The sequence below is a fragment of the Chiroxiphia lanceolata genome, chromosome 3 (assembly GCF_009829145.1).
Source record: "Chiroxiphia lanceolata isolate bChiLan1 chromosome 3, bChiLan1.pri, whole genome shotgun sequence".
Lineage (NCBI taxonomy): Eukaryota > Metazoa > Chordata > Aves > Passeriformes > Pipridae > Chiroxiphia > Chiroxiphia lanceolata.
In genome coordinates this window covers 51,442,084-51,467,985 of record NC_045639.1, presented here as the reverse complement: position 1 = coordinate 51,467,985, position 25,902 = coordinate 51,442,084, and the positions used below count along the sequence as shown (strand labels likewise).

General features: G+C 45.6%; 1 protein-coding gene across 2 annotated transcripts in view; it reads right to left on the bottom strand.

Moving 5' to 3' along the window:
• The window catches only part of AKAP12 (A-kinase anchoring protein 12), a 30,975-nt gene extending 16,626 nt beyond the window's left edge, over positions 1-14,349 (bottom strand). Inside the window, exons 1-2 of one of the 2 annotated variants that reach the window (XM_032682371.1) lie at positions 14,137-14,349; positions 4,617-4,797 (exon numbers count right to left, since the gene is read on the bottom strand). In XM_032682371.1, the coding sequence (XP_032538262.1) occupies positions 4,617-4,797; positions 14,137-14,280 (325 nt within the window). In that variant the 5' untranslated portion in view covers positions 14,281-14,349. Of the gene's footprint in view, positions 1-497; positions 701-4,616; positions 4,798-14,136 lie in introns of those variants that run through there. The other variant, XM_032682372.1, reaches the window with a different exon arrangement.
• Between the last annotated feature and the right edge of the window lie 11,553 nt (positions 14,350-25,902).

Genomic DNA, 25,902 nt, shown 5'->3' with positions numbered 1-25,902 from the left:
TTTCACCTAGTTTAGCTCTTAAGGTATTTTATTGCCTTATTACTTGATTAACGTAACACAGCATCTTCAATGCGGTCACTACCTTTTCTTTCTGTTCCTCACTTTCAGATACCAGGTCATAGCCTGGTCCTACAGAAAAACACCCAGTTAGCAACTCCACATTCATATAGCCTCGTATTGCAGGTACCACATCGAAGGTCCCACTGAGGTGACATGAAACTTCTTAGAAGCTTCAGCAACCTTCGCTTGGAAACCACTCTCACGGAGATAAAAATACCTAAGCCAGACCATTTAACTTCTAACGCCCTGCCAGGAAATCCACAGTCAGTAAAGCTGGGGGAGTCGAGGCCCCGGAGGCGCCCCACACAGGCGCATCACCGCCAGCCCCGGGGATGCTGCTGCGGCCACCCCCCAAACACGCACAGCCCGGGCGCTACTCAGCCCACAGAGGCTAAAACCGCGTGTGCCGACACCTCGGCAGTGCCACACCGCCTTACCCGCAATCGTCACTGTCCCCAGCATGGCTGAAGCGACACTGGCCACCGCAAACACCCCTCTCCCGCTCCGAGGTTCCTCCCACGGGCTCAGGGCAGCGCCGACCGACGGGAGCGAGAGGGAGGGAGGGAGGGAGGGAGCCGGGCGGCAGCCGCGCTTCCACCGCCCCGGCAACTGGCTGGATGGACGGAGAGTCTGGTTGAATGAGGACTAGTTGATGGACGCCTGGCTCCCTCCCGCGCCCCACGGCCGCTCCCCCAGCCCCGGACAGCCCCGAGCCCCGCCCGGGACCACCCTCGGCCGGGGCGGGCCCTGCCGGCCCTGGAGCGCGGCTCGGCTCTTCTCACCGCTGGACGGCACAGTAGCGGTGCCTCAACGTGTCCGCCTTGGAACTGCCCCTTCAAGCCTTTATCTTTCTCTGCCCCGAAGGGAAGAGGCGCCGGCTGCCGCTTTGCACACAGCCGCGCGCTTCAGTTCCCGCTGCTGTAATGCCTTCCTGATGCAGCTTCCCACAAGGCATCCTCACCAAACCTCAACAGATGCTGCTTAAAAGACGCAAGCATTTTACCCCTCATAAATAAAACCATATGAAACACTTCTGTTTCTCCCCACTGAAACATTTGCTCCTTTGCCTATTAACTGTCACTTAGGGGCTAGGTTGGTCTTTTTTGTTTGGTTTGGTTTTTTTGTTTGTTTGCTTGGTTTTTTAATTGGAATTCTCTACAACATAATTACTTATAAATTGTCTCAAAGGCTGCTGTCAACAGTTTCAGAAACGTGTTACTCTGGATACTTGTACTATAGTAATGTAATGCTCCTACCGGTAGTAAAAACGGATGCAATATGATAAAACAAAATGTAAAAGATCAGTACCTAATATAGGTGACCTCCTATTATAGCAACAAGACTTCTATGAGTTACATTGAATATCTCCAAAATTCTGATGATACATGGGCCTTCATCTATGGCTCTGATTGCCAGCACCAACTTCCCAGTTAATTTACAAGACTTTACCGGTTAATTTAGTCAGATAGTGGCAACTTTACTGAGTCTGGGTCATCTCTCAAATGGTCTTCTGAATGCGACATTCAAATGACAACAACAGAACCAAGCAACCCACCCAAAAAGCCTTCAAACACTACTTTACTCTAGGCAAATACCAGTGTTGTCTCAGTGCTCATGACGCTTTACTTCTGATTTTATAGACTTTGCAATCAGGGTGAAATAAAGAATGAGTAGAGGACACGAAGTGTAGCACTAAAATGGTGTATTTCTCGATGTGGAGATATTTCTCTGCATGGAGCATTGAAGAGATACCTCTTCCCCACCTTTATTGCTCTGCTAAAGACAAGTGAACCAGACTCTGTAAGGTCCAGAGGGGAGGATATAAACAGTTATGAACACCTGAATGTAGCATTTACTTGAGCTATCTTTCCAATGCTTGACAGGGCAAGTTTTGTCTCTATAGATGATGTCATTTTCAGTTATTGCTACCAGGAAATACATGCTGTGTCACCTTCATAAAGTGATTTTTCACACACAGAACTATTTTCCCTTTCACATAAATTATGCTACCATGTAGACTTGGTTCCATTAACAGTGACATAAAGCCTGATAAAAATAGGAACAACACACAGTAAAATTTTAAAGAGGAAAGTTTCATGAATGAAAGCTAAAACATGTCACATCCTATTTTTAGTGTCTAAAGCCCCTACCGATGTGATTTTGTATTGGGTTTTCATGGTCAGCTTTTGGCTTCTGTGAGAAGCTGCCAGAAGCTTCCCCCACGTCTGGCAGAGCCAATGCCAGCCAGCTCCAGGATGGAGCTGCTGCTAGCCAAAGCCAAGCCAATCAGGAATGATAGTAATGCCTCTGTGATAACATACTTAAGAACAGGAAAAAAAGTTGTTGGGCAGATGAAAATTGCAGCCAGAGAAGAGCAGAGTGAGAACATGTGAACAACTCTGCTGACACCAAGGTCAGTGCAGAAGGAGGGGGAGGAGGTGCTCCAGGTGCCAGAGCTGAGGTTCCCCTGGAGCCCTTGGTGGAGACTATGGTAGAACAGCTGTGCCCCTGCAGCCCATGGAGGACCATGGGGACGCAGAGATCCACCTGCAGCCTGTGGTGGAGCCCACGCTAGAGCAGGTGGATGCCCAAAGGAGGCTGTGACTCCATGGGAGGCCCATGCTGGAGCAGGGTCCTGTCAGGGACGTGCTGACCCATGGAGAGAGGAGCCCACATTGGAGTAGGTTTTCCCGGTAGGACTTCTGCCCTTGTGGGGGACCCACTTGTAGCAGGCTGCTGCTGAAGAAGGACTGACCCTGTGGAAAAGTGACCCACATTGCAGCAGTTTGTGAAGAACTGTTGCCTGTGGGATGAATTCACATTGGAGAAGTTTGTGAAGGACTGTCTCACATGGGAGGGACCTAACTCTGGAGCAGGGGAAGGACTCCTCTCTTTGAGAAGTGGCAGGAACAACCTGAGATGACTGACAGTGATCTCCCATTCCAGTCTCCCTTTACCACTGGGGGAGAAGGAGTTAGAACTTGGAAAGGAGGGAGGGGTGGGGGGAAGGTGTTTTTAATTTTGTTTTACTTCTCATTCTCCTGTTCTGATTTTGTTGGTAATAAATTTAATTAATATCCCCATTTCAAGTCTCTTTGCCTGTGACACTGATCAGTGAGTGACCTCTCCCAGACTTTGTCTCAACTCACAAACCCTTTGTTACATTTTCTCTCCTCTGTCCAGTTGCAGAGTAAAGTGAGAGTGGCTTAGTGGGTACCTAGAGTCCAGCCAGGGTCAACTCACTACAGTCTTTTTGGTGCCAAAATCCAGGAACATGAGAATTTTTAGATAAGGATAGTAACTGGGAGAGGTAACAGGCAAAACAAGTAGCGAACCATGTTAGAGAATGAAATTTTTGTGGTAATTGTGGTGAATGGTCAAGAGGTGGATTTTGTGTAAATTGTAAATTGTCCAATTTCATTTGGTGTTGTGATGATGTTATTTTGATTTTTGTGAGGGGAATTTTTGTTATGTTTTGTTTTGGTTGGTTGTCTTTGTTGATGTAAGTGGAAGTCGTGTGATGAATGTGGATTTTAATGATATTTCCTAAATATGTGGTTCACAGAAGTAATGGGTGGAAAAATAATCTTCTATTGGGATAATAGTGTTACAGCAATTAATCTGAAGACATGCCCAAGAATCGCATTTATTAGGATTCCGACCCTAAAGCACACTAAGGGTTACACACATGCCTTAAGCTGCTCTGCAGGCTGACACTGAATATTGTGCCTCGTCCTACCCTCTTCCCATCCCTTCCCTGCTCTCCAACACCAGCATTAGTTGCCTGCTCTGACTGAAAACTATCCCTCCATCTTGCCATCCTGTCAAAACAGTCAGCTAGCAGCGGGATTTCCGAAGTAGATCTCACTGCATGCCTGTGAACAGGAACAGAGGGAAGAAAGAATAGGTTGATGAGAGCAGGAAAGGCGGGCTGTCAAGATCACCCAGGAGAAACAGCAGCACATTTCTGACTGTGCAGCAAGGCAAGGAGAGATTCTGAAGACAGAACAGACAGGGATGTCTATGATGAGAAAGGTTCTGTGATCAAAATGCAAATCCAGTTAAAAGCAGAAGGAAAGGGAACAGATTAGCAGCCTGCCCCTTCCAGTGTGTTCAAAATCATTTATCACTAATATCACTAAGGAATTAACATAAAAGGCTTTCTGCCTTATGAAGGAAGGGACAAGCCTAGGCAGCAGGAACTTCCAATATAGGAAGAGGAAACTGAGCTATTCCTACAGGTGAAGGGCTGGGATGAGAAGCAGGCAAGCAGAGGCACCAAGAGCCAAAAAACACCCCTAAGGGGAGAACAGGTGAACATCCCCACCACTGACACTGATAGCTTCAGTCCACAAGCCATTTGTCATCTGAATTCTCCTACAGAGAAAACATCTCCCATGAAACAATGCCCTAGAAGAAGCACTTGAGCAACAGCAGATCACTTAAGTAACTACCTGTTCACTAGGAGATGACTAGTTGAGCCCCATTTCTACCTCTCCATCCATTTAGCATCCCAGCCTCTATGATCTGTCCACTGAATGCAGGTTTTTACTTACCATTTGTTCCAGTGGGCTCTGCTTGCTCTCTGGGTGGTTCTTGGAGGGGTGAAGCCACCTCTGGCTGCTGCCCATCCAGTTCCTTAGATGCTCCTCCTAGCTGCTGTGGATCCTGTGGTGAGCCATCATGCTTCAAATTGTCTTCACTAACATCAGGTACTGGTAAACTTGCATTTAAAACCTGCATGGTCGAGTATTGATTGAAGAATGGTAGGGAAGGAGAAGGCAAGAAGGGAAACAAACAAACAAAAAAAAAAAGAAAACATCAAGATTAGGCTCATTCCCCCCAACCAACCCCACAGAATATTGTTGTTTCATCCTCATTTTGAATATATACATGCAAGCATTTTAACTTTATTAAATCAAAGTACTTCTGTGAGAAAAAAACCCCAACATAATCTGAGCCTATTTATCTCACCATTCTCCCACATGAAACATGTGGAAGAAGAAAGTCTTACAGACAATGGCCTATAACCTTGTGTAGAAATTGGTTTTTTGCATGAAAGAAAACTCCAAGATAAGGTAAATCTAGCTGATGGAAAGAAATTCTTCATTCAAAATGCTTGGCACAATTTCTCTGATATATGAATGAATCCTGTCTACGATACAGTCTTTGGTATTGCTTCTCTACTGATGTGCTTATCTTATCATCACCAACAATACAACTACAAAGAAACTGAATTATTCAGGACAAAAATCAGAATACATGTATATCTCCCATGAGGAAATGTAATGAAACTGAGATTAAAACTAGAATTTTTGGACCTCAGCTATTAGGCAGATGTTATTCTTATAGGAGGAAAGAGCTTTGCAAATCTTTGGGACTCTGCACTATAGCATTTTAACTATTTTTTCTAGATTTCCTAATATGTGCAAAAAACCCCCCAAAAACTCTTTTTCAGCTTCCACATTTGATACATTTGAATTATTTTCAGAATTTGTACTGGCTTGCCATATAACAAGAAATGTATTTTCAAAAGCATGTTTTTATTTTAGAAGTATGAACTATGTTGTGGCCATTAAAAGATACTTAATTACCCTTTAATTGTTTGTTTATTTAGCTCTCCAACCAATTCTATTACCTTCCAACAGAAGCCATTTTAACTAATTAACTGCTATTCCTGAAGCGAAGGTTTAAACTTCCTCTGGTAGAACAGCAAACCTTAATTACATATCATTGTCTTATGACTTCCTTGTACTCCCAACATACTGCTATTGAAGACCCGTTAATTAAACAAAGGTACTAGAGATAGATCCCATCTTTCAGCATAATGTAAAATCCAAATGCCTGAAGCACCAAACTGGGATCAGAAAGATGCCACATTGCTGATGATTCTCTTCCAAACCCCACTAAATAAAGCTTCTGAATGGGGAAATCCATTTATTTATTTTTAATAGCAATTAGTCTGCTGCAACAGAATTTCAAATCAACAAAGTGCCAGGCAAAGGGCCTTCCTCTTAATCATCCAACTCTTTTCACATGCTGGGTGAGATCTGGGAGAAGCACCACACAGGCAATGAAGTGTGTGCATTTAGGTTGCCGATTTTCAGTTCAGAAGCCCTTAATTAAGCCAAATTGTTTCCACCCGGCGTTGTTGCGCTCCTCAAAGCTGCCTTTCACAGCCACATAATCCACCTCACGAAAAAGGATCCCATTCTGCTCCACTGCCAATACCACAGATGGAATAATTTGGCTTCAGAGTTTTCACATGCTGAGACCAGATATTAAATAGAAGAAATACAGAGTGGCTGAACACTCAGATTACATTCCCGCTTCTCACATCATCCTTCTCATAAATCTAAAACACAGGAACTCAGGAGGGATAAAGATGCCACACCACCGAACAAAGGCACGTAAACCCCGGGAAGCTCCTCTGCAGTTGCACACAGCATTAACTGAATGGCAGTAACTCATTAAAGAGAAGCAAGAAAATCAGGTGCAGAAAATAACAGCTTAATTCTTAAAGGCCTTTGAGATTCTTCAGTACAAATTTATTAGCAGACCATTATTATTTTTTTTAATAAGAAGTTTTACTGATTCATTCTTGAAAGACAACTGCTAGGCCTGCAAACACAAGAACAACCTTAACTTGATTGGCTCTCAGGGCATTTGGCTACCTGAAGGAAAAGCCATGGAGGCTATTTGAAGATGACACCCTCAGAATTAGCATCAACAGTCCTTTGAAGTCACAAGAAAGGCAACAGCACTGAATATCTTAGCACTCCTCACCTTATCCGTTATCCGAGGATTTCTTCGCCTCTCTTTCCAAACCTCCCCCAGGCAGCACACTGTTTTAAAGCTAGAGTCCTATGTACAGATACATAAAGTCTACCATTTGCCTAAGTGCCTAATAAGCATCTGTGGACTCTGCAAGGAACCAGCGTACAAAGGTATTTGGTACCCCAATGCAGTACAACTTGTCTCCTTTATCATAACAGTCTGGCCTCAATTTAAAAAGTACTAACTATGGTAACACTTAACATTCCCCCCAGCTCTGAATTTATTCTACAGCCACGATGCATTCAGGAGAACAGTGACTCTATATAATCCCAAAGATTTGTGATTTCGGATCAAAATTCAGAAGTCACTGGATCTAGCAGACAACCCTTTGGATCTGTTAAATTCTGTGATACCTTCCAGTATGAGAAACAGAATTAAATACAAAACATTATTAAATGTAAGACTGTAAATGGCTTTTTACAACCAGCTAGTATAATTATAATCCCTGTTCACCTTGTACATAAATTCAATTTTGAAAGTAGGACCCATCAGTCATAACTGAGTAAAAATGTAAATACATGGAAAATTTCTACTTTCAGATCTGATCAGACCTGCAGTATAACCCCACCCTGCCACGACCTTTTTACCTCAGTCTCTTGGGAAAGAGCTTGATGTGATTCTTGGCCATAGGAAGACAAATTCAGATTTTCAAATCAAGCGTTCTGCTCTAAATAACTGAATAATTAAAATTAATAAAACAATAGTATTTTTCCAAACTAAAATGCACACAAAGGAGATGAAACCTTTGGGGAGGTTGAAATGTGAAAGGAGACACAACAGCATCATTAATTAAAAAAAAAAAAATTTCTGCTCTAAAAAAAGTTGCTCAGGCTCTTTATGAGGGTCATTGCAGTCTGTCCCACTGCATTAGTCCTCAAAAGAAACTAATTTCAATTTTCATTCACATTAACTGCTTCATTTCTCTGAAGGGATCTAAACTGCAGTTTAGTCCAATTATGTCTAATTTGGTGAGCAGTGTTCTTAATTCCATTGAGAATAGTTGTAAAGCTTAGACAAATATAATGTCAGAGTTTAGAGATGGGTGAAAACTTTAAAGACAAAATTAACAGTATTAGGAATCTCGTTATTCATCTCTGTGTATTTATCTACAAGTAACAAGACATTACAGTTGGCAGGTTCATCAACATTTATCAGGTTTTTATGGCACACATTCACCACAGTCCTTTGATTATTAATTTATGAACATGTTGTCTCATAAACACAGGAGAAACAAAAGAGAACTGGTTATCCAGTTCACTGCTCCTTCAGCTTCTTCATTCCCAAAACAAAGGACCATTAGCAAAGCAACATTCCAGTTTCTCTCACGCCACTACTATACATCATGCACGTATTTTTTAAATATTTGCCTCACATCCACCACAAAGGTGGAAGCAAAGGGCAGACACACAGCTAACGAGAATAAAATGCCCATGTCACTCAAACCAACAGCAGCTTCTGCTCCATCTTGCACACAGCAGTAAGTCCAACTGTTGGACCACATTAAACACCTACAGAATTTAAAATGGATGAAGAAAACTAACACAAGGAATTACATGAGGCGTGGATGAACAGCACGTCCCTGATCTCCCACTGTACATTAGTGCATGCTTCCTTCAGGCACTGCTCTGGAAGGGTTCACAGCACCCAGCCTCTTTCCCCACTAGCAATCACCACCATTCCCAACATTCCTTGTACCAGACCCAAATCATTCCACAGATTCCTCACACCAGGCCCAAACTGCACCAGAGTTAATTTTGCCTCATTCTGTTAATCCTGCTACACTGATTCTACATTAGATTACTAAAATAGCCAGATCCAGCTGTCTGAACAACTGAGCAAACTAACATAATGGTCTCTAATATTTTTCCTGAAGTTTTATTTTGAAACTCTGGGAAAGACTGTTGGCCTGCTCAGGGGGTCTGCTCTTAACACATGCTGCTTCATTAAAAAGATCTTCAAACACCAGCATTTGGGAAAAAAAAATGAAATTAGATCACTCCAACTCTCTGTTCACAGCAGTTTGCGTTGTTTTACACTAGCTAAGACATTGGAGGTTTGTGGGACATTGCGAACGCCAGGTGGAGAAAACACAAGGCCCTACTCAGTAAGGCACACAACACAATTTCAATACCTTATTTCTGGATAACAACTCATGAAGACAAAGCCAAGAACCTTCTCCTCATGTTCCATCCCCTCAGATCTACTCCGCTTCTCTCCTAACTCTCAGCCTGACTTCACTGTGACACCTCCTTATGGATGACTACCCTCAAAATCCACATGGCTAAAACAAAACAGACAGTTTTTGCACCTACATCATCTCTGTGATCTCTTTTTGCAACCTGTGAAAGAAGCACTACCCGCAGTCTGTCATTCTGGTCCCACCTGAAGCCTGATCCAACCTGAGCTCCTTCCAGGTCTCATACTTTTCAGCTCTTTCGGACACCACCTTACTACTGCATTCACACAGGGACAGCTCACCCAGGCTCTAAGGATCAGTCAGAACAAGGGCCGAGCACAAAGCACATTCCTCTCCTCTCAGCAACTACCAGGCTTGCATTTCCAACATGGAGGACTTTCAAAGACCCGAGCTCCTCTTTGCAACTCTTTAGCCTCTACAACATCAAACACAAGCTAATTGCCTCGGCTTTCAAAGTGCCTGGACACTCCTTCTACCAGCCCTTCTTATCTCCTATAGGATTGGGGGAGTATTTCACGCTTTTGGTGCCCCTGTGACACCAATTTCCCTTGTGCATTTTTTCAACTACACATTTTTATGCTTTCTCCTCAGCCACCCCACAGGCATGGTCAGACCTCCAAACCTTACCACTGAAATATACCACTCTTCCTCCCCAGTTGGAACAGAAGTATCTAAAGGGAATCAGACCCTGGTTGAACCAGGGTAACCCTGCAGCCTCAGACCAAATGCCTCAAACTGGGGCTCTTAAGAGACACAGTCTAGGGACTTTTCCTTGAATAAGCTTAGTTTTACCATTGCCAATGCAATATTTTCAGGCTGACTCTCCAGAACACAGTTGTTTAAAAAGTAAATGTAAGTTTGTCCCAGCTATTATTTGTCAGGCACTTGGACAATAAGACACTGACATCTCAGCTGGTAACCTCTTTAGAAGAGACAGTTCCAAATATTTACTGTCTAGCATACACTTGCTCTCATTACAACACAGGTAGCATAATCAAGTTACTACTCAGAAATGAGAATCATCCCAAAAGCACTGTTTGAACAGCTCCCTGCTTAAGTGGGAGCCCTTGCACGCAAGCAAGTGAGGAATCCACCACATAACACTTTAAAGCCACCAACCCCCATAAAAGATTTTCTCTAACAAACCTCAATCATGGTGCAAGAACAGCTTATTAACATGCCAGTGTTCCTCCAAATTCTCTCTTTAGAAGTTCCCTTACATTGTTTCAGGTAGCTGTTTCATCACAGCTTGGCTCTCTCAGCAGGGCCACAAAAAGAAATATGTATTAAAGCTGGTATCTTGAACCTCTAAATAAAATAAAGTGGCACGAGCGTGACTGTAGCATGTAACACTGCATTAGCTGCAGCGTTGGTACGATGACGCAGCTCTCCTTGCATCACCCACATGGCTCAAAGTCACCTCCTGCCCCATAGCTGGGCACCACGCTGGCATTTTTTTCCATCTCTCTGATGCTCAGTATCAAAATGGAAAGTCGGGTGAAAGGCACGTCACTGCTATGACCAGAGAGGGAGCTCACAAGATGGAGATGGCCAAACCAATCCAGCCACGTGCTGCCACCAACAGAAGCATCTCACCCAGCTTCCTGTCCGATCCGATCGCAAGGTCCTGCCTGCTCCCCTGTATCTGCAGCTTCTGCTGAATCCCAGAAGCCAAGACATCTTGCTAAATCAGCACAGAATGACCTTACCAAAGAGTCAAAACAGCTTTCCAGGGGGTTAGCTCTTTGAAAGAGCTTGCACAGTGCCAGAAGCAACAAGGGAAAGCTGTCCTGGAGAGGAAGCAGGAGCACAGGAACCACCCCATAGCTTTTGTCAGTTCAGAACACCCAAGGTTTGTCTGGTCCAAGACCAAAAAGATCTCATTCCTACTTCTAGTGCTCTTGAGATCTGCTAAATCCTTCTCAGGCCAAGCTTCAGGCCTCTGTGCTGCTCAGGGCAGTCTGCCTGGGAGGTTTCACAAAGCAGACAGGGTCTGCCAGCTGACAGCCACCAACAGGGAAAGTTGTTTCATTTCCTCTCCTGCCCTGCTGCAGATGCTTGCCTTGTGCCAGCTCTTGGTCTCACCTCTGCATCGCAGAAGTCAAACAAACTCACAAGATCAGCAAAATCGTCTGGAAAGAATAAATTTCACTGTTTCCAGAAGGTTAGTGAGTTTAACTTGATTACAGAAAGGTAAGGTTAGGACATGACACAGGACCAAGTGAAGCTGTGTCACCTGGGGCAACAGGGAAGAGGAATAGTGGAGGAAGAAAAGGAAGGGGAAAAAGAGCATTGCTACTCAAACAGCACGGGAGGTAACACCATCAGAAAGATAGCCTTCTCCAGAACCACACCCTGTCCCTTATTTTCAACAGGACCTTGGTTATCAATTCACAAATCTGATGAATTCATTTCAGGCAGCTGAATGGATTAGTGCCCACAGAATCCCTCACATTCCCTGGCAGAGGGAGCTTCCCCTAGAGGGGTGGCTATGCAAGATAAGGAGCAGCTCCTCCACTGACAGAGTTTCAGTCTCCTCTGCTACAGTAAAGAAATCCACCCACTTCAAGTTCCACTATCATAGTGGGCTGGAAACTCTGGAGCTGCTTTATGTGTAATACACCATGAACTTTTGAAAGGATGGGGTCAACAGCTGAGGTCCTAACCCCATGAGCCCACATTTAACCTGTAGTGCTTGTGAGCCAGCACCCAAAGGCCCCTAGAGATCCCTCACTCTCTAGACCAAGTGCTTTCCAGGACCTCTCACAGAGAGAGATCCTGTAGAAAGCAGAAAGACTGTAGAAGGGAGAAACACTAAAATATATAACCTCCCTTTCAGTAACCAGGACACCTCAAAGCTGGTATCTGGCCAAAGTGTCACATGTGAACAATAAAACAGCTTAAAGACTATAAATTTGGTCCTTTCTAGAAGAAAAGGCAAGGAGCTTTTCATCTTGTAAAGAATACAACTACGTCGTGAAAGAAACTTGATTAAATATTTCAAGGAATTTCATGTGACAAAAAAGGACAACTGCTCTGAGATTTTATAACCTGCATTAGACTAGTTGCCAAGACAGTTTGTTATTGACTTGCCAAGGCTCACTGAAGATGGATTCCACTAAAGTCAGTTTCCAAAGTTTTTCTTCTAAAAGACGGGATTGTGATAAGCGTTTTAATTTGGAAAATGCAAGAAATAAGACCACCCTTCAAAACATCTCCATTGTACCTTCTGCAAACAAATTAGCTCTCTAACAGATTTCTCCAGGGGCACCACAGGACCTGGTAATCTTCAAATTCAAAGTGCTGGAAGGAATAATGATGAAAAACTGTGTCACAAATCTACATGAAGTTACATTACTGTATTAAGGCAGACTAAATGAGATATTAAAAAAAAAGTATGACCAAACTTGATTAAAAATTGTTTTTCTTTTTATGTAATGTAATGGAAGGCAGAAATAGCTGTTTGAGAAGAACAGCATTAATACACTGCTTCTTATAGCAGTGAAATGATAATAGAACTTCCCCACTTCTAAACAGTTCTACTGAAATAACAAGGTAAAAACCTATTTGAAAACATTTTTCCTAAAGCTTAGAAGACATAAAACACGGTATTAGTAAAAAAAATAATCTCTACTTGAGAACAGTATTAATGGTATTCCCTTTATTTAGAGGGTCTTAGTTCCCATAACTGGATAAACATGGCTATGAATATTATGCCCCTTAGTCGAAGTCCCATTATCTCCATTTTTAAACAACCACAATAGCCAAATGCTCGCCCTATATAATGTCAGCATCTGAATTCTAAAATTGCCCAACACAACTGCTTAATATTTTGTTAACCAACACCAATCCCCAACGCTTATTTGGTTAAAAATAAAATAAAATAAATCTTGGTTAATTTAAAGTTCATTCGCAATGTGGTTTTCAAATCTGTCAAAACACGCACAAGGAGGTCTAGTAGCAGCCAGGAACTATGGGAAATTCAACTTGAAAGTTAAATCTGAACCACAAGGTCAAAGAAACAAAGTCATAACCAGTTCTCAAGCTCTAACACACCCACGCACCAGTCACAGAAACTTCGGAGTATCCCTGCTCTGAGCACCCAAACTCTGAAGAGCCGAAAGAAGGGGATCTCGGTAGAACGTGGTATTATTTCTCCCCTCACAAACTCACGCCTACCCAAAGCAACGCTATGTAAACACGCAGATGCATATAACCTCCCTTTCAGTCCCCAAATCCCCTAAACGCGCCTATTCCAGAGGGATAAATGGGTTCATTCATAATCTATTTTTAAACACCAGACATGTTTTAAAAGAATTTCTTTTAATTCTTCAACGTCTTTATTTAAAATAACACATACCTAGAGCTCCTTCGCTCCCCGCCGGCTGGGAGTTCGGGAGCCGTTCCCCTTTCCCCCCCCTATGCGGTATGACACCGGGGCGCACTAAAGCCATGGATATACAGCCCAGCCGCCGGCACCGCCGCCCCTTCCCCGCGGCGGCTCAGGTGAGCCCGAGCGCGGGGGGCGTAGGTCGGGATGGGGCGGGAGGAGGGGGCACACGGGAGCTGGCGCCCAGCCGAAGGCACTGCCGAGCCGCCGGGCCGGCCGCGCCCCGACGCGCCTCCCACCTGCTCCCTCGGGAGAGGAGAGGATGGAGCCGGGGGGTGGGGGGGGCTGCGGAGAGCCGCGGGGGCCGCGGAGATTCGGCCGCAGGACCGCAGTCAGGAGGTTCCTTGGCGCAGACCTCGCCGTGGGTGGGTGCGGCTCTTCCCCCCCCCGCGCCGCCCCGGCCCCACACAAAAGCGACGTCGCCCCTGCGGCCGCCCTCGCCCCCCGCCCCGCTGCTGCCGCCGGCGGGAGTTTTATGACTGCGGCGCCGGCCGTGGCGCAGTCCTGGCCCCGCCGCGCCCGGCCCGGGGGGGTGCCCGCGGCCGCGGCAGGTGCCCACAGCCGCGGCGGGAAACTTTCCCCGGGCCGGGGGTGCGGCGGGAGCCGCCGCCTCGCGTGTCCCTCCCCCGGTTCCCCGCCGCTCCTGCCTTACCTTGGCGGGCTCCGCCGGTGGCTGGGGCACCACCGCGTCTTCTGCCGGCAGCGGCTCCGGAGGGGTGCGGGGGGGCTCGGCGGCGGCCGCGGCCCCGGCCCCGTCCTGTGTGGCGGGCGGCTCGGCGGAGCTGCCGGCGCCCATGGCGCTGCCCCGCGGCCGTGCGGAGCCGCGGGCGGGGGCTGGCGGTGGGCGGCGGCGCGGCCGGAATTGAGGGAGCCCGGCTCTCCGCAAACTCCTTTACGGAGCGAAAGGAGAAAAGGGGGGTGGGGGGGAAAGATTAAAAAAAAAAAAAAAAGGAAAGGGAGGGGGAAAAAAAACCCCTAGCGAGAGGCAGCGAGGAAAATCACCTCCTCCCCTGGTCCCCCCGCCTGCCTGCCTCTTGCTCCATCACATGAGCAGAGCCGCGGACACGCCTTGCAGCATCAAACCGGGCTGATAAGGAGCGGCCAAGGGGGGCAGCGCTCTGCCCGCCGCCGCCGCCGCCGCCTCTCCCCGCCCCTCCCGGGCACCGCCGGGGCGGGGGCGCCGCCTGGCCCCCGGCCCTCAACCCTCCGCGGCGGCACCGCGGCGCTGACTCAGCGTTTCAGCTCCCTCCTCGCCCGCCCGGGGCCGGAGCCGGAGCCAGGACGAGCCCCCGGGAGCTCCGGCGCATGGGCTGCGCCCCCCGCCTGGCTGCGCTACCCCGTGGGGCTCCTGCCTCGAGACTCGGCTCCGCGGCCGCCAGCCCTCCGCGCCCGGAGCTCCCGGACCTAAGCCACGCTGGGCTCATCTGAGGGAAGGACGTCCAGGTTTCAGCTGATCCAGAAATGTAAGATCCCATGTCTTAGGCAACTTTGGGGTGGGGGGGGGAAATCAACCTGCCTTTTTTTTTTTATTGTCATGGAGGACAGGTTCCCTTCTATTAATACATGGCATAACCACGCAAAGGCAAGAAAAGGGTAGTTTCTCTCGTAGCCCAGAACACACAAAGTGTCTTTACCATGCCACAAAAGCAAGACCAACAAGGACCAACATGTACATAGGCACGCTTCTACCTGGTACTTTCAAAAAGTGTCAGCAGTGAAATAGCACATACATTAGAATAAACCAACCACAGTGTACCAAAGGGTAGCAAACGGATCCATTAACTGTTCTTCTCCATAAGTATAAAATCTTTTTTTCTAAACATATACGTATATCCATCCTCTATAGAGTTCATGATTAAAATCAGGGTTGATCTGAAGAGTTCATAGTACATACTAGAGAACCGTACACAATTTCCTTTAGAACATTTAAACCACTCCTCACCCACCAAAACAGTTTCATTCAGAAAAAATCCATTCTCTTAAAAATCCATTCTACGAATGGCCCAATCTCCACATGATGGTCAGTTTTTTCCCTAAAAAAATCAAGACATATTAAGTCAATGACTGAAAAAGCCTCTGCAGCCTTTCCCCTTAGCTAATATGAAACCTACTGGAATCATTGGTGTTCAGCAGAACAAAACTGGTGTCCTGGATCATACAGATGGAATCAACATCTCTCCCTTTCTGCTTAGTCTCCCTTGTTTTCAGATGAGAGAGGAGACACAGGTCTGAGCTTTCAATAATGTCTAACCAAGTCCCTGTAGTAGGTCTTCCCCATAGCCACCCAATGCTTCTGGATCATCCATTGGCCAGCACCCACAACAGGTGAGTGAGGAGCCCCTTAGCAGCCTTTCCTGGTTGTCATCTTTTGATGGTGGAGAAAGAGCTGGCACCACTTCCATGCCCCTCCAAATCTGCCTTTCTCCCTGCCTTCTTCTGCTCCTTTGCTGCTGAGAACTGAGGCCAGCCCTTCTGCTGCAGGGCTATCTTGGGTTCCCTTTCAGCTGTGGACCCTGGGCACCGGCACAGAGGTCTCCTGGGCTTTGGAGAGGGGAGGGCCAGCCATGGGGCTTAATGGCATCTGGAGAAGCTGGGAACACGTGTGTGATGGCAGGGGAGATCAGGGATTTGTCAGGGAGTTTCTCAAGAAGGGAAATGTGACATAATTCAAGGTCTTTGCCACATCATTTCTCTTTTCACTGCTCATTGACCACAGAATGCTTTCTTTGCGAGCAGCTAGAACATAGCCTCCTTCCTCCCATCTAAACTTGCTTTTTAGTCCTTTTGTTTGTACCCAGCGGCACCAGCTCTGTGCCCAGCAGTCTTAGAGCACAGATACTGCAAGCGCTGCAACTGAGATGCCCCTCAACACCCATCCACCAGCCATTTTCTGAACACAAATTACTTCCTTTTGTCTGAAAGTCTTTGGCTACATCTATATGGTGAGATGGGGTTGGCTTTCTGGTGATAAGGTCAAGCAGCACAGGCTGGCTTGTGTGTACACCTGTAACTTGTCCTCATTCTGAATCCTCATGTCTCTGCACACTTGTGGTGTAGACAGCAATGGGCTGGTGTCCCATCCCTTGAATGGGCACAGCTTCTGTCTCCTTTCCTCTTGCACTTATTTATTTGCTGTTGTTTTCTTTCTTGGAATACATCTAGCATAGGAACTTTAAGAGAGATATCCTGCATCTATAGTCTTGTCCACAGGATGGTCAGTTCCCATTTTGCCTTTCTTGGTGCTCTGTACCCTGCCTGTACAGAGGGAATCACGATGAATGACAGGTCTGACTCTGGCATGTGTCAGCCTGTGTTTCTCTATCTTCTGTCTGTGAGCTGGAGTGGTTATTGCCCAGACCCTTGCCCTGAATGCTGCAACTGCCTCTTGCTATATGGAAGTGTTTTTCAGGCACTAAATCTGTTTCTCTTGGCAGCCTTTCCAGAGAAGTGGAGTCACATATGCTTTGGATGGTCCTCTTCCAAAGTCACCAAGTGCTGATGCTGAGGCAAGAATATTCAAGCTATTGACAGAAGCATGCATGTACACTTTTTAGGATGAAACCAAGGAAGCAAAAAAGATAATAATTAAAGTTCTGCTGGCATGTTATCTAGAACTATTTCCAGAGAAACATCTTTGAGGAAACCCCTATTAAGAGATCTAAGCACAGACCTTTCAAGTGGCAGGACAATCTTTTAGCATTGCAGCTATCACATGGCTGTTTTAAACTCCCCTGAAACCCGGGTAACTTTCATAATCATATTTATAATGTAGAGTCTGTAGACAGGGCTTAATTTACTTACTTTTTAAAAATTGCTCCTTTTCCAAAAGCATTTATAATTGATGTAACTGGTGCTAATGCATTTGTACAGAAGATATGAACCACGTATCTCAGACTGTGAGCTTGTGTTGGTGAATTATTTTCCTGCTGTCTTCTGCCCCATTCATGATTCTCCCCATCCACTCCTTGCAGCTTTGATTCTGTTGGTCCACGCAAGTGACCACAAGCTTTGCTGCTGTCGGCTGCTCTGGCTGATTCCTGAGGAGCAGCGGGGTGGATGGGGAGTCAGCAGCAAGGTGGGCGTGGGAGGGCTAGTCCCCAGCATCTGCGATGGGGAGCAGGGCTGCCTGCCCAGCCTGCATGCCAGGGCCTCCTCCATATCTGATCCATGCTGGCTGTTCACAGGTTTGTCTGAGATGGTGACTGGGAGCACTGGCAGCTGCCTGGAGCCCTGCTTACACGAACGCTCTTGCTGCCTTTATCAGTGGTGGAGCCACATTGGGATATTTTTGGCATAAAAGCTAAGTGGAGACATATCATGTAAGTGTTCTCAAAATGGGAAGCTCTTAAGAACATACCTTAGATCTGGATAGAGAATGTAGTGCTCTGACTTCACCTCAGCTGTAGTTACTGCAATCTTCAGCTTTTTTCCCCTCTCTTTGTCCAGCTGTGATAGGAAATTCTAGGATGCTGTTAGAAATACATGCATATGCCTAAGAAGCCAGTATGTATCAGCCTAACAAAATACTGATGAGTATAAAAGGAAGAAAATTACAAAAATAGTCATATAAAAGTAGTTTGCTTGCAAGCAGCATTGATAATGTCATAGGAAGAAACAACAAAAAAGGAATACGTTTTGCAAATTTAGCTGGAAGAAGACCTTTACTTCTTAGGAGCTCACATACCCCAGAAAAATTGCACTGAAACAAAATAAACAGAACCTCTGCATCTAGTATGTTTACATCACAGAATTGATCTGTATCAGAAAAGACCTATTCATGAATAAAGACACACATCTGTGCAATTTAAAAATAATGTTAGTAGCAGAAACTGACTTCCAGTCTTGAATTTGATGATTATTTACATAAAGGCCATACATTAGTATAGCAAGTGTATCATCCAGCATGTAGCTGCACGTTACTGCAGCACCCAGAGACCACTGCCAGACATCCCAAAGCCATTTCAGGACAGACAGACCCAGCCAGCCTGCAGTTTCTCTGCTACCAGCCTCTCTGTACTACCTCTCTACTACTCCCTCTACTACCCAGCCCTGTAGTTTCACAAAGAAACCAGTTTCTCTATGGTTTTTCTCCTCACCAGTTCTTCACTTACCCTGTTCTTCCTAGGAGATGTTGGACAAATATGTTAAGCTTCAGTAGTCTAACTGTTATCACCTTCCCCCAGACAGTCCTTCACAGGGCCATGGGACAAGGCAAGAGACTGCAAAGGTCCATCCCATTGGCAGTTTGACTGAAGAGATGCACAGCATGGTCTGGTCACTGCCCAAATGATGCTGTATCAAACCTGTAAGGGCTCTGGTTACTGGACAGCCTCTGATCTGTCCATATCAAAATATAGGTGTTTCTAGGAGGTAATGTTTTGGTGTTCAAACTTAAGAGTAAAAATGGCTGAAAGTTTTTTCTTAAGTGGGGGGAAAAAATCATTTGGCTTTATAAAGAAGAAAGAAAAAGTATGCTTTATGAGTTTTCAGAGAAGGAATAAGCTCAAAGGACTGCGTTTCATCATTCCCCTCTAATACCAAGTGGTTGGCTTTCTTGCTGAGGGGGCAAAAGCTATACCCAGGCTGTAGTTTAGTTTCATGTTATTAGTTTGGTAGTCATGCAGTGTAATAGGAGAATAAATAATGTGGTGTGCAGCTGCAAGGGAACACTAGCTCACAGGCAAGCTTAGTTACAATGGCAAAGATGGAAGAATGTGACCTTCGATGCAGTGCTTTATCTGCTGCACAGATAAATGCATCTCACCCAAAAAGCCTTTCAGTCAGTGCTCTGAGGAAATTCCTCATCAAGGAAGGAATGCCCAGAGGAGAGAGATAAAGAGGCACAGAAGGTCCCCCTAATGCCATTACCCCATTGTCCCAGCAACAGGTGAGTGAGGCTCTTTTGTCTTCAGGAGGAAACCCCTGTGGCTTGGGATTGAGAGCACTGACTGTTTAGGAATGCCTTGGCACTACTGATGTTATCAAGAATGGCAGGGTTCAGAGGCAACAGGTGCTAAAACACCACTTGGAAAATTAAATTGAAATCTAGAGTGAACTCAGAGAATAATTTAGACTGGGGGGACCCTCCAGAGTTCATCTAGTCCAATCTCTCACTCAAAGCAGGGTGAGCTTCAGCCTTAGATGAGGCTGCTTAGGGCTTTGTTCAAGGGAGTTCTATTGCCAGTGCCTGCCCCCTATGTGCATATAGGCAGGTGAAGAAAACACCTTCCCTCTGTTGCCGTCAGCAATATGCTTCCAGTCTCCGCTGCTGAGTGATCCCCATCCTTCACAAGCTTGGCTGTCACCCCGAGATGCCTGCCCTTTGCCGGTTGCCCCAGCAGTCTCTGCCCACCCATCTCCTCTCCCAAAGTCTTGGTGCCACAGGCAGGCTGTACTTCCCTGAAGGTACCCCAACAGTCACCCAGCTCTGCCCACCTGGACAGATACATCCCTTCTTTGGAGCCCAGTCCCAGAAATGAGAATCGGGATGTGAAGCTGCTCTGTGCACCCTTCCTACCCTCCAGACTACCTGCCCCCTGGCAGTTTCTGTCATGTTTTGTGTCTCCTGGCTGAGCAGTGTGGAAACTGCATAAGCCATGAAATCCTTCTTCCTCTGATGTGTAGAGGCCCAACCTGAGCAGAGTCAATCAACCAGGAAAACTTTATAGCTGCAGGTACAAAATGGCAAAATGTTTTCTGGATGACAACATTGGCAAACAGAGCAGGAAAACAAATTTAAAAGGAAGCACAGACACCACCAAGATTGTGTCTTAATACTGTCATATTCTTCCTCTGGCCTGAGCGAGTACCATCCTGGTCTGCTAGTGCTTACCCAGAATAGTATCCCTACCCTGTTACTGCCTGACCTGTTTCTTTGCAGCATTCCTCTGGCTCTCCATCAAGCATGATTTACTTGTCTTTGGCTTCCTCATCTAACCCCACCATATTTATAATTTGTCTTTCAGTATTGATAACGGTCAAAGCTATCCCCCTCCTTCATTTGCTTTTGAGATGTTCTAACAGGAGCCTCTGTGCTTTGCCCTGTGCTGCTTCTGATGCCTAGAGGCAACGTCCTTCAGAACCTTCATTAAATCATGCCTTTGACATGTTGTCTACAGAAGATGGGACAGGAGATAGGTAGCAGTGTGGCTGACCAATGATTACTGATTACTCAAAAACATTATTTCCTTACTTCCCTGTATCCCTCCATTGGCCCACCCCTATGTGTTGCAGACACGTCAGGCTTTGCCTCTGAGAGCCAGCCCTTTGCCCTGACCCCCACGCCTGCACGGTGTCTTGTCAGCCCCAGGCTGGCGAGGGGTGTCCAGGCACAGAGCAGTCGGGTGTCCGTGTCAGCGGACGGGTTTCACTGGAGAGCACCTTGTGCCCAGGGGGGCAGAGCCATCCGGTGGTCCCCGGCTGGGCAATGCCTCCTCCCTTTCCTGGACTGGTGCACACGGCCACTGAATTGGGGGAAGCCGCGAGATCTGATGTTTCCGCTGCTTTGTAGTGGGATTGTAAATTTTCCGATGCAAGGAAAACACTTTTGTTCTGGCTGATATAATGCTGATATGTGGAGAGGGGGGGTCTGCTGTGACTCCACGTGCCTATTTCTGCAGTAATACAAATAGTAAATAGGTCTTAGTCATTCATAATTTATATTTTTTGTTGTGAGCAGTCCATAGAAATATTAGTCTTAACTGACAAAGTACAAAGCAACACCCAAACTTTTAAGCAGAAGTTTTTAACCTTCTGTCAGTGTGGTCAAAAATAAGCTTGCTTCCAGAAAAATAACCAGAAGAAAGATAGCCAGAAAGATAACCATCATCTTTCAGACTTCTAAATAATTCCTGAGCTGGGACTTGAGCTCAAAGCATTTTTAGCCCCTTTGTTGCAAAGGCACATAAAAAAAGATTACTGATGTGGGAAGGATGCAAGAAGTGGAGCAAGCATAGATAATTTCTATAGTCCTGGTTTTGTCTTAGTCATTTTAGAAGAGGGCACTAACACACCTGACAGGTGGAAATCTTCAGCAGCAGTGAGAACAAGTGAGAACCATCTACAACCTCTGTGTGGGTCTGTGTATTTGTCTTGGAAAACAGAAAGTAGAGAGCCTCTGGAGTAGAGACAGGAGTCTCTCAGTAAGGCCTCACATACAGACGTAAAATTTAGATCAACTTTTCCAATTTTTACATACAAAAAGGTAAGATGAGGCTTTTCTTGATGGGTCTCCACCTTTATGAATTTATAACAATAATAGCATGCAGTTAGCCCAGCCAGTAAATGCTCTCTGCACCTCCATTGTAACAGAAGGGACAATGACCCAACTGGTGTAATTTCTAGGGCTGATCAGGCTGCCACTGCACTTGAAGTGATCCTTGATAAGATTTCAAGTGAAAGAAGGATAGAAAGACAGAAAGAAAGAAGGCAAGGAAGCCTCCCCCACTTCAAATTCTTCAGGCTGACCTGTCAGCTTCTATGTTACTACATTTGGACTTGAATTTCTTGCCAAGGTCAGAGCAGATTAGAAACCGTTTTCATATCTGACAGAAATACTACTCCCCAGTGAACAAGGGGGTGTAGCTCCAGCATCTTTAAGTGGAAAGAAAAGTTTGGTCTTCTCCAGTCATCAGTGGGGAGTGCACAGGGGCCTCCCAGTATTAACTCCGGTCAGCACCAGCAGGTCATCTTCTCTCTGTAATCCCACATCCTCCCCCTCTCTGCTTGAATCTGAGCAGCCGACTCAAAAAGCACAACTGAAAATACCGGAAAAACAGCACAATTTGAAAGATCATATGATCATCTCATGATCACCAGTATTCATTTGTTTTTATGCTCTTTGTGGGAAATATGTACTACTTTCTTTTCTAAATCACCCTTAAAACACAACAGCAGAATTATGTGCAGCCAAGCAAGAGCTTGATTTCAGGAATGACCCCAGGACTCACATTTCCTCTTGCCTGAAGCTCAATTCACATTTGTAGGGAACTTGCTCAGTGGGAGACATGTTTTTCTTAAATGTTCAACAGCTGCATGGAAGCTAGGCAGCAGGAGAAACAGAGGGGCAGGCGAAGGATAAAAAAAAATAATAATACTGTGTTACCCCCTAGTCTTTTAAAACTTCAGTTCCCTCAAATAAAAAGTAGCAAAGTCTGAAAGTCCTGATGTGATGAGACCAAGGCACACTGGATGAGCGGCTTGCCAGAGGTCACAAAGGAGCCTGAACAAAGCACAACATCCATTGTCCAGCCATGTTTACAAAAATGTCTAGCTCCACCAGAATTTGTAATTGGATGCCAGAATACTAGAGGTTTTTTCAGTACTGAACTTAAGAACATAGTTTTGAGGAAACATGATTTGAAAACAAAAGGGAGACAATTTTATGAAGTCTTTACTTTAGAGCAGACTGGCAAAGTAAGAGGATTGGCTGAGGAAGATGTCTGGGGAGGATGTACAGTACCAGAAAGGAAGGAGACTGTACTAGTCAGCAGGTGACCACAAATCATTGAAGATCAGCATTGACCAGAGTTTTCCATTTGGCTACTTGACTTCACATATGTCACTTTACATGTCACAGACTGGAGTTGCACCCCTTTTTTCTCTGCCTACAGCAGCAAGAGCAGCTACTCAGAATAATTTGGAAGAATTGTTTCCCTAGTTTACCTTCCCTTTGTGGAATGCCTCACTCATCTGGAGATCAATCTTTGTGCATCTCACAAACAGGGAAGGAAGGGGAAATTAAAAAGGAGAAGCTAAAGAGAAAGCAAGGAGGAAAGAGGAAAAAAAGTCAGGAGTGGAAGAAATCAGAAGAGATACAAGGATGATAGTTATGGACTCCAGACAGATGAAGCAAAGGGCAGGTAGGAGGAGGCAATGAAAATCAGTGGGAGCCCAGAAGGAGCAAGGAGGATAAAGGAATGAGGGGAAAGGAAGCAGCCTTTTTCAAAAATATTGCTTGGTTTGAAAAATGAATGCAAAATAGTCCCCAGAGTTTTAACCTAAACTGATGTCGTATCAGTGGGCACTTTCTGGACAAAATCAGGAGTTGTTGCTTCATCAGTGTGCTCATAGCCCTTTGCCAGGTTGATGGGCTGACACCTCATTAAGCGCCTGCCCTTGTGTGGTGGTGGGGAGAGATGAAGATAATGCTGACAGAAATTAGTCCCTCTTTATCTGGCCTGACTCTGGCTGCAAGACTAAACAAGCTGAAAATACTCGTTAAAGGTGATAGGTCTTCAAAAAACGCAATCAACAACTTCAAGATGTCCTTCCAGGAACCAGCAAGACAATTTGGAGGGTTTATCCTAGAAGGAGTCAAAGTCTCTCAAAACACATAGAGTCAGACTCAAAAGCAGGGTCGTGTCTGTCAATCCACGGAGAGGAGCATCAGCTGTGTTCCTCTGTCCCTACAGGGGAGTGGGTGCTGGCAAAAGCCCAGATGGGAAGGCAGAAGGGGGCTTTGGCCTTTGAGTGGTTCATAACTAACTTCCATCTGATACTGCAGAGGCGATTAGTTGGGGACCAGAGATGTCTCAGAGAAATACTTCTTCTTCAGAGGAGCGCTGCATGCTCCAGGCGTGGCAGCATCCCTCTGAGGAAAGCCAGATTTTGTACCAGCATGGATACTACCCTGTAGCTCATTTCTTGTTGAATTAGAAGTTGTAAATCACTGCTGCAATTGTCAGTACATGTTTGAGTCTCATCCTGTAATGGTGGCATAAAAAAATAAATCTTTCCAGTGCAATATGAACCCTCTGGAAAAGCCTAAAAGCAGCCCTTTTGTATAATTCTTCTGATTTTTAAACCTGTCCTCAGATAAAAGTGGCATCATGCAGAAGCTCAGTAAATTGCTTTGGCCACTCTATCTGACAACCTGCAAACAGCTGCATTAAGAGCAGGAGCAGTTAGCATGGGCACAACATGAGAACAAAACTTCAATGGACTTTACCGAAGTTTACTCTCAAAAGCAGTCAGTACTGATCTGAATCTGCTCCCAGAAAAGGTGACTGTGGGACAGGAGCATTCCCAGAGGACTCTCAGCTGCATTAGAGACGTGGTCTGTGCCTGGCAGGCATTTCTTAGCACCAGCTCTTCACAAATGGGTGCACACGTGGCATGCAACCCCCCTCAGTGGGGCAGTGGGTCTCCCCATGCCTATTCCCTGTGTGGGCAGAGCTGTGTGTGCCTCCCGGGAAGGTCCCCTCTCCACCGCCACCAGCACAATTCCTAGCTGGAGGCTGAGCACTTAATGCTTGCTTTATTTGTCAGTGATCTCTTCTCAGTGCTGAAGTTACCCAACCTATATTGAAATAAGTTATTTAGTTTTGAGAGAGAGACAAGCTGCTTTTTAAAAGCATGTTACGCTTTTCAAATCTGAAGTGCTGGGCACACCTGGAAGTCAGAGATGGTAAGTTATGCTTTGTGTGGGTTTTTTCCTTCTATACATCTTTCAAATGTGAAGCTGGGCCCCCACACTATGTCACAGGGGCTGAGCCCTGCAAATGATGGCTATGAGCCTCTGTGTGACTGTGTGGCACCTGTGGAGCTATAGACTGGCATCAACCGGTGTGACGAAAATTACAGGTTAAAGCCAACTCCTGTATCAGCTTGTGGCTCTGAGGTCACAAGTGATGAGAGCAGAGGCACTGTCTTATTGGATCAGACTAAAGTCCGTTCAGGTCTGCAGTGTGGCATTAATACTGTTCAATACCAGATTATTACAGGGGAAAAGATCTCTTGATGAATGATTATGAAATTGCTTTCTGTTTCATAGGTTATGGTTTTGCTAAGCTCTCTTATGTAGTACCTGGTAGATTTCTTGATGAATAAAGCATTGCTTGTATTTTTTATCTCCCTTACTCTGTATTTTAAATCTGGTTTCCAGAAACAATAAATATGTTTGGAAACTACCTTAGATTGTGGTTTTGTGGTGTTAGGAAATAAACCTGACAGTGGAAAAAGTGATAACATTTTCTAGGGTTTTAGCCACCCTCCATCTAACGCTATGGTTTTGTCATTTTAATCTCTATTTTAGTGACCACTAAATCTGATTAAACTACTTTGCGTGTTATTTCAGTTTCAAGTCCATGATCATTGCCCCAAAGCACTACCTGTCATACCCCAAAAGTAATGTCAAACAGGGGTGTAAGCCAGATGATTAGTAATATTTCTTCTGTCTGAACATCCATACTGCAATATCAAACAAATAGTCAGATTACTCATCTGTCCTGAGGCGTTTTCCCCATGATTATCTGATCACTTTGAATCAAATGGGGTGTGTGTATCAGTCCCAAAGGCCATGTAAAGCTGCCCAGAGACACGTTTCTTCAGATTCCCCAAAAGGCACAGGCAAGAGGTCTGTTCCCCTCTGAAGGTCAAAAATGCTGCAGGAGTTAATTGCCTTTATATAGCTGCTGTG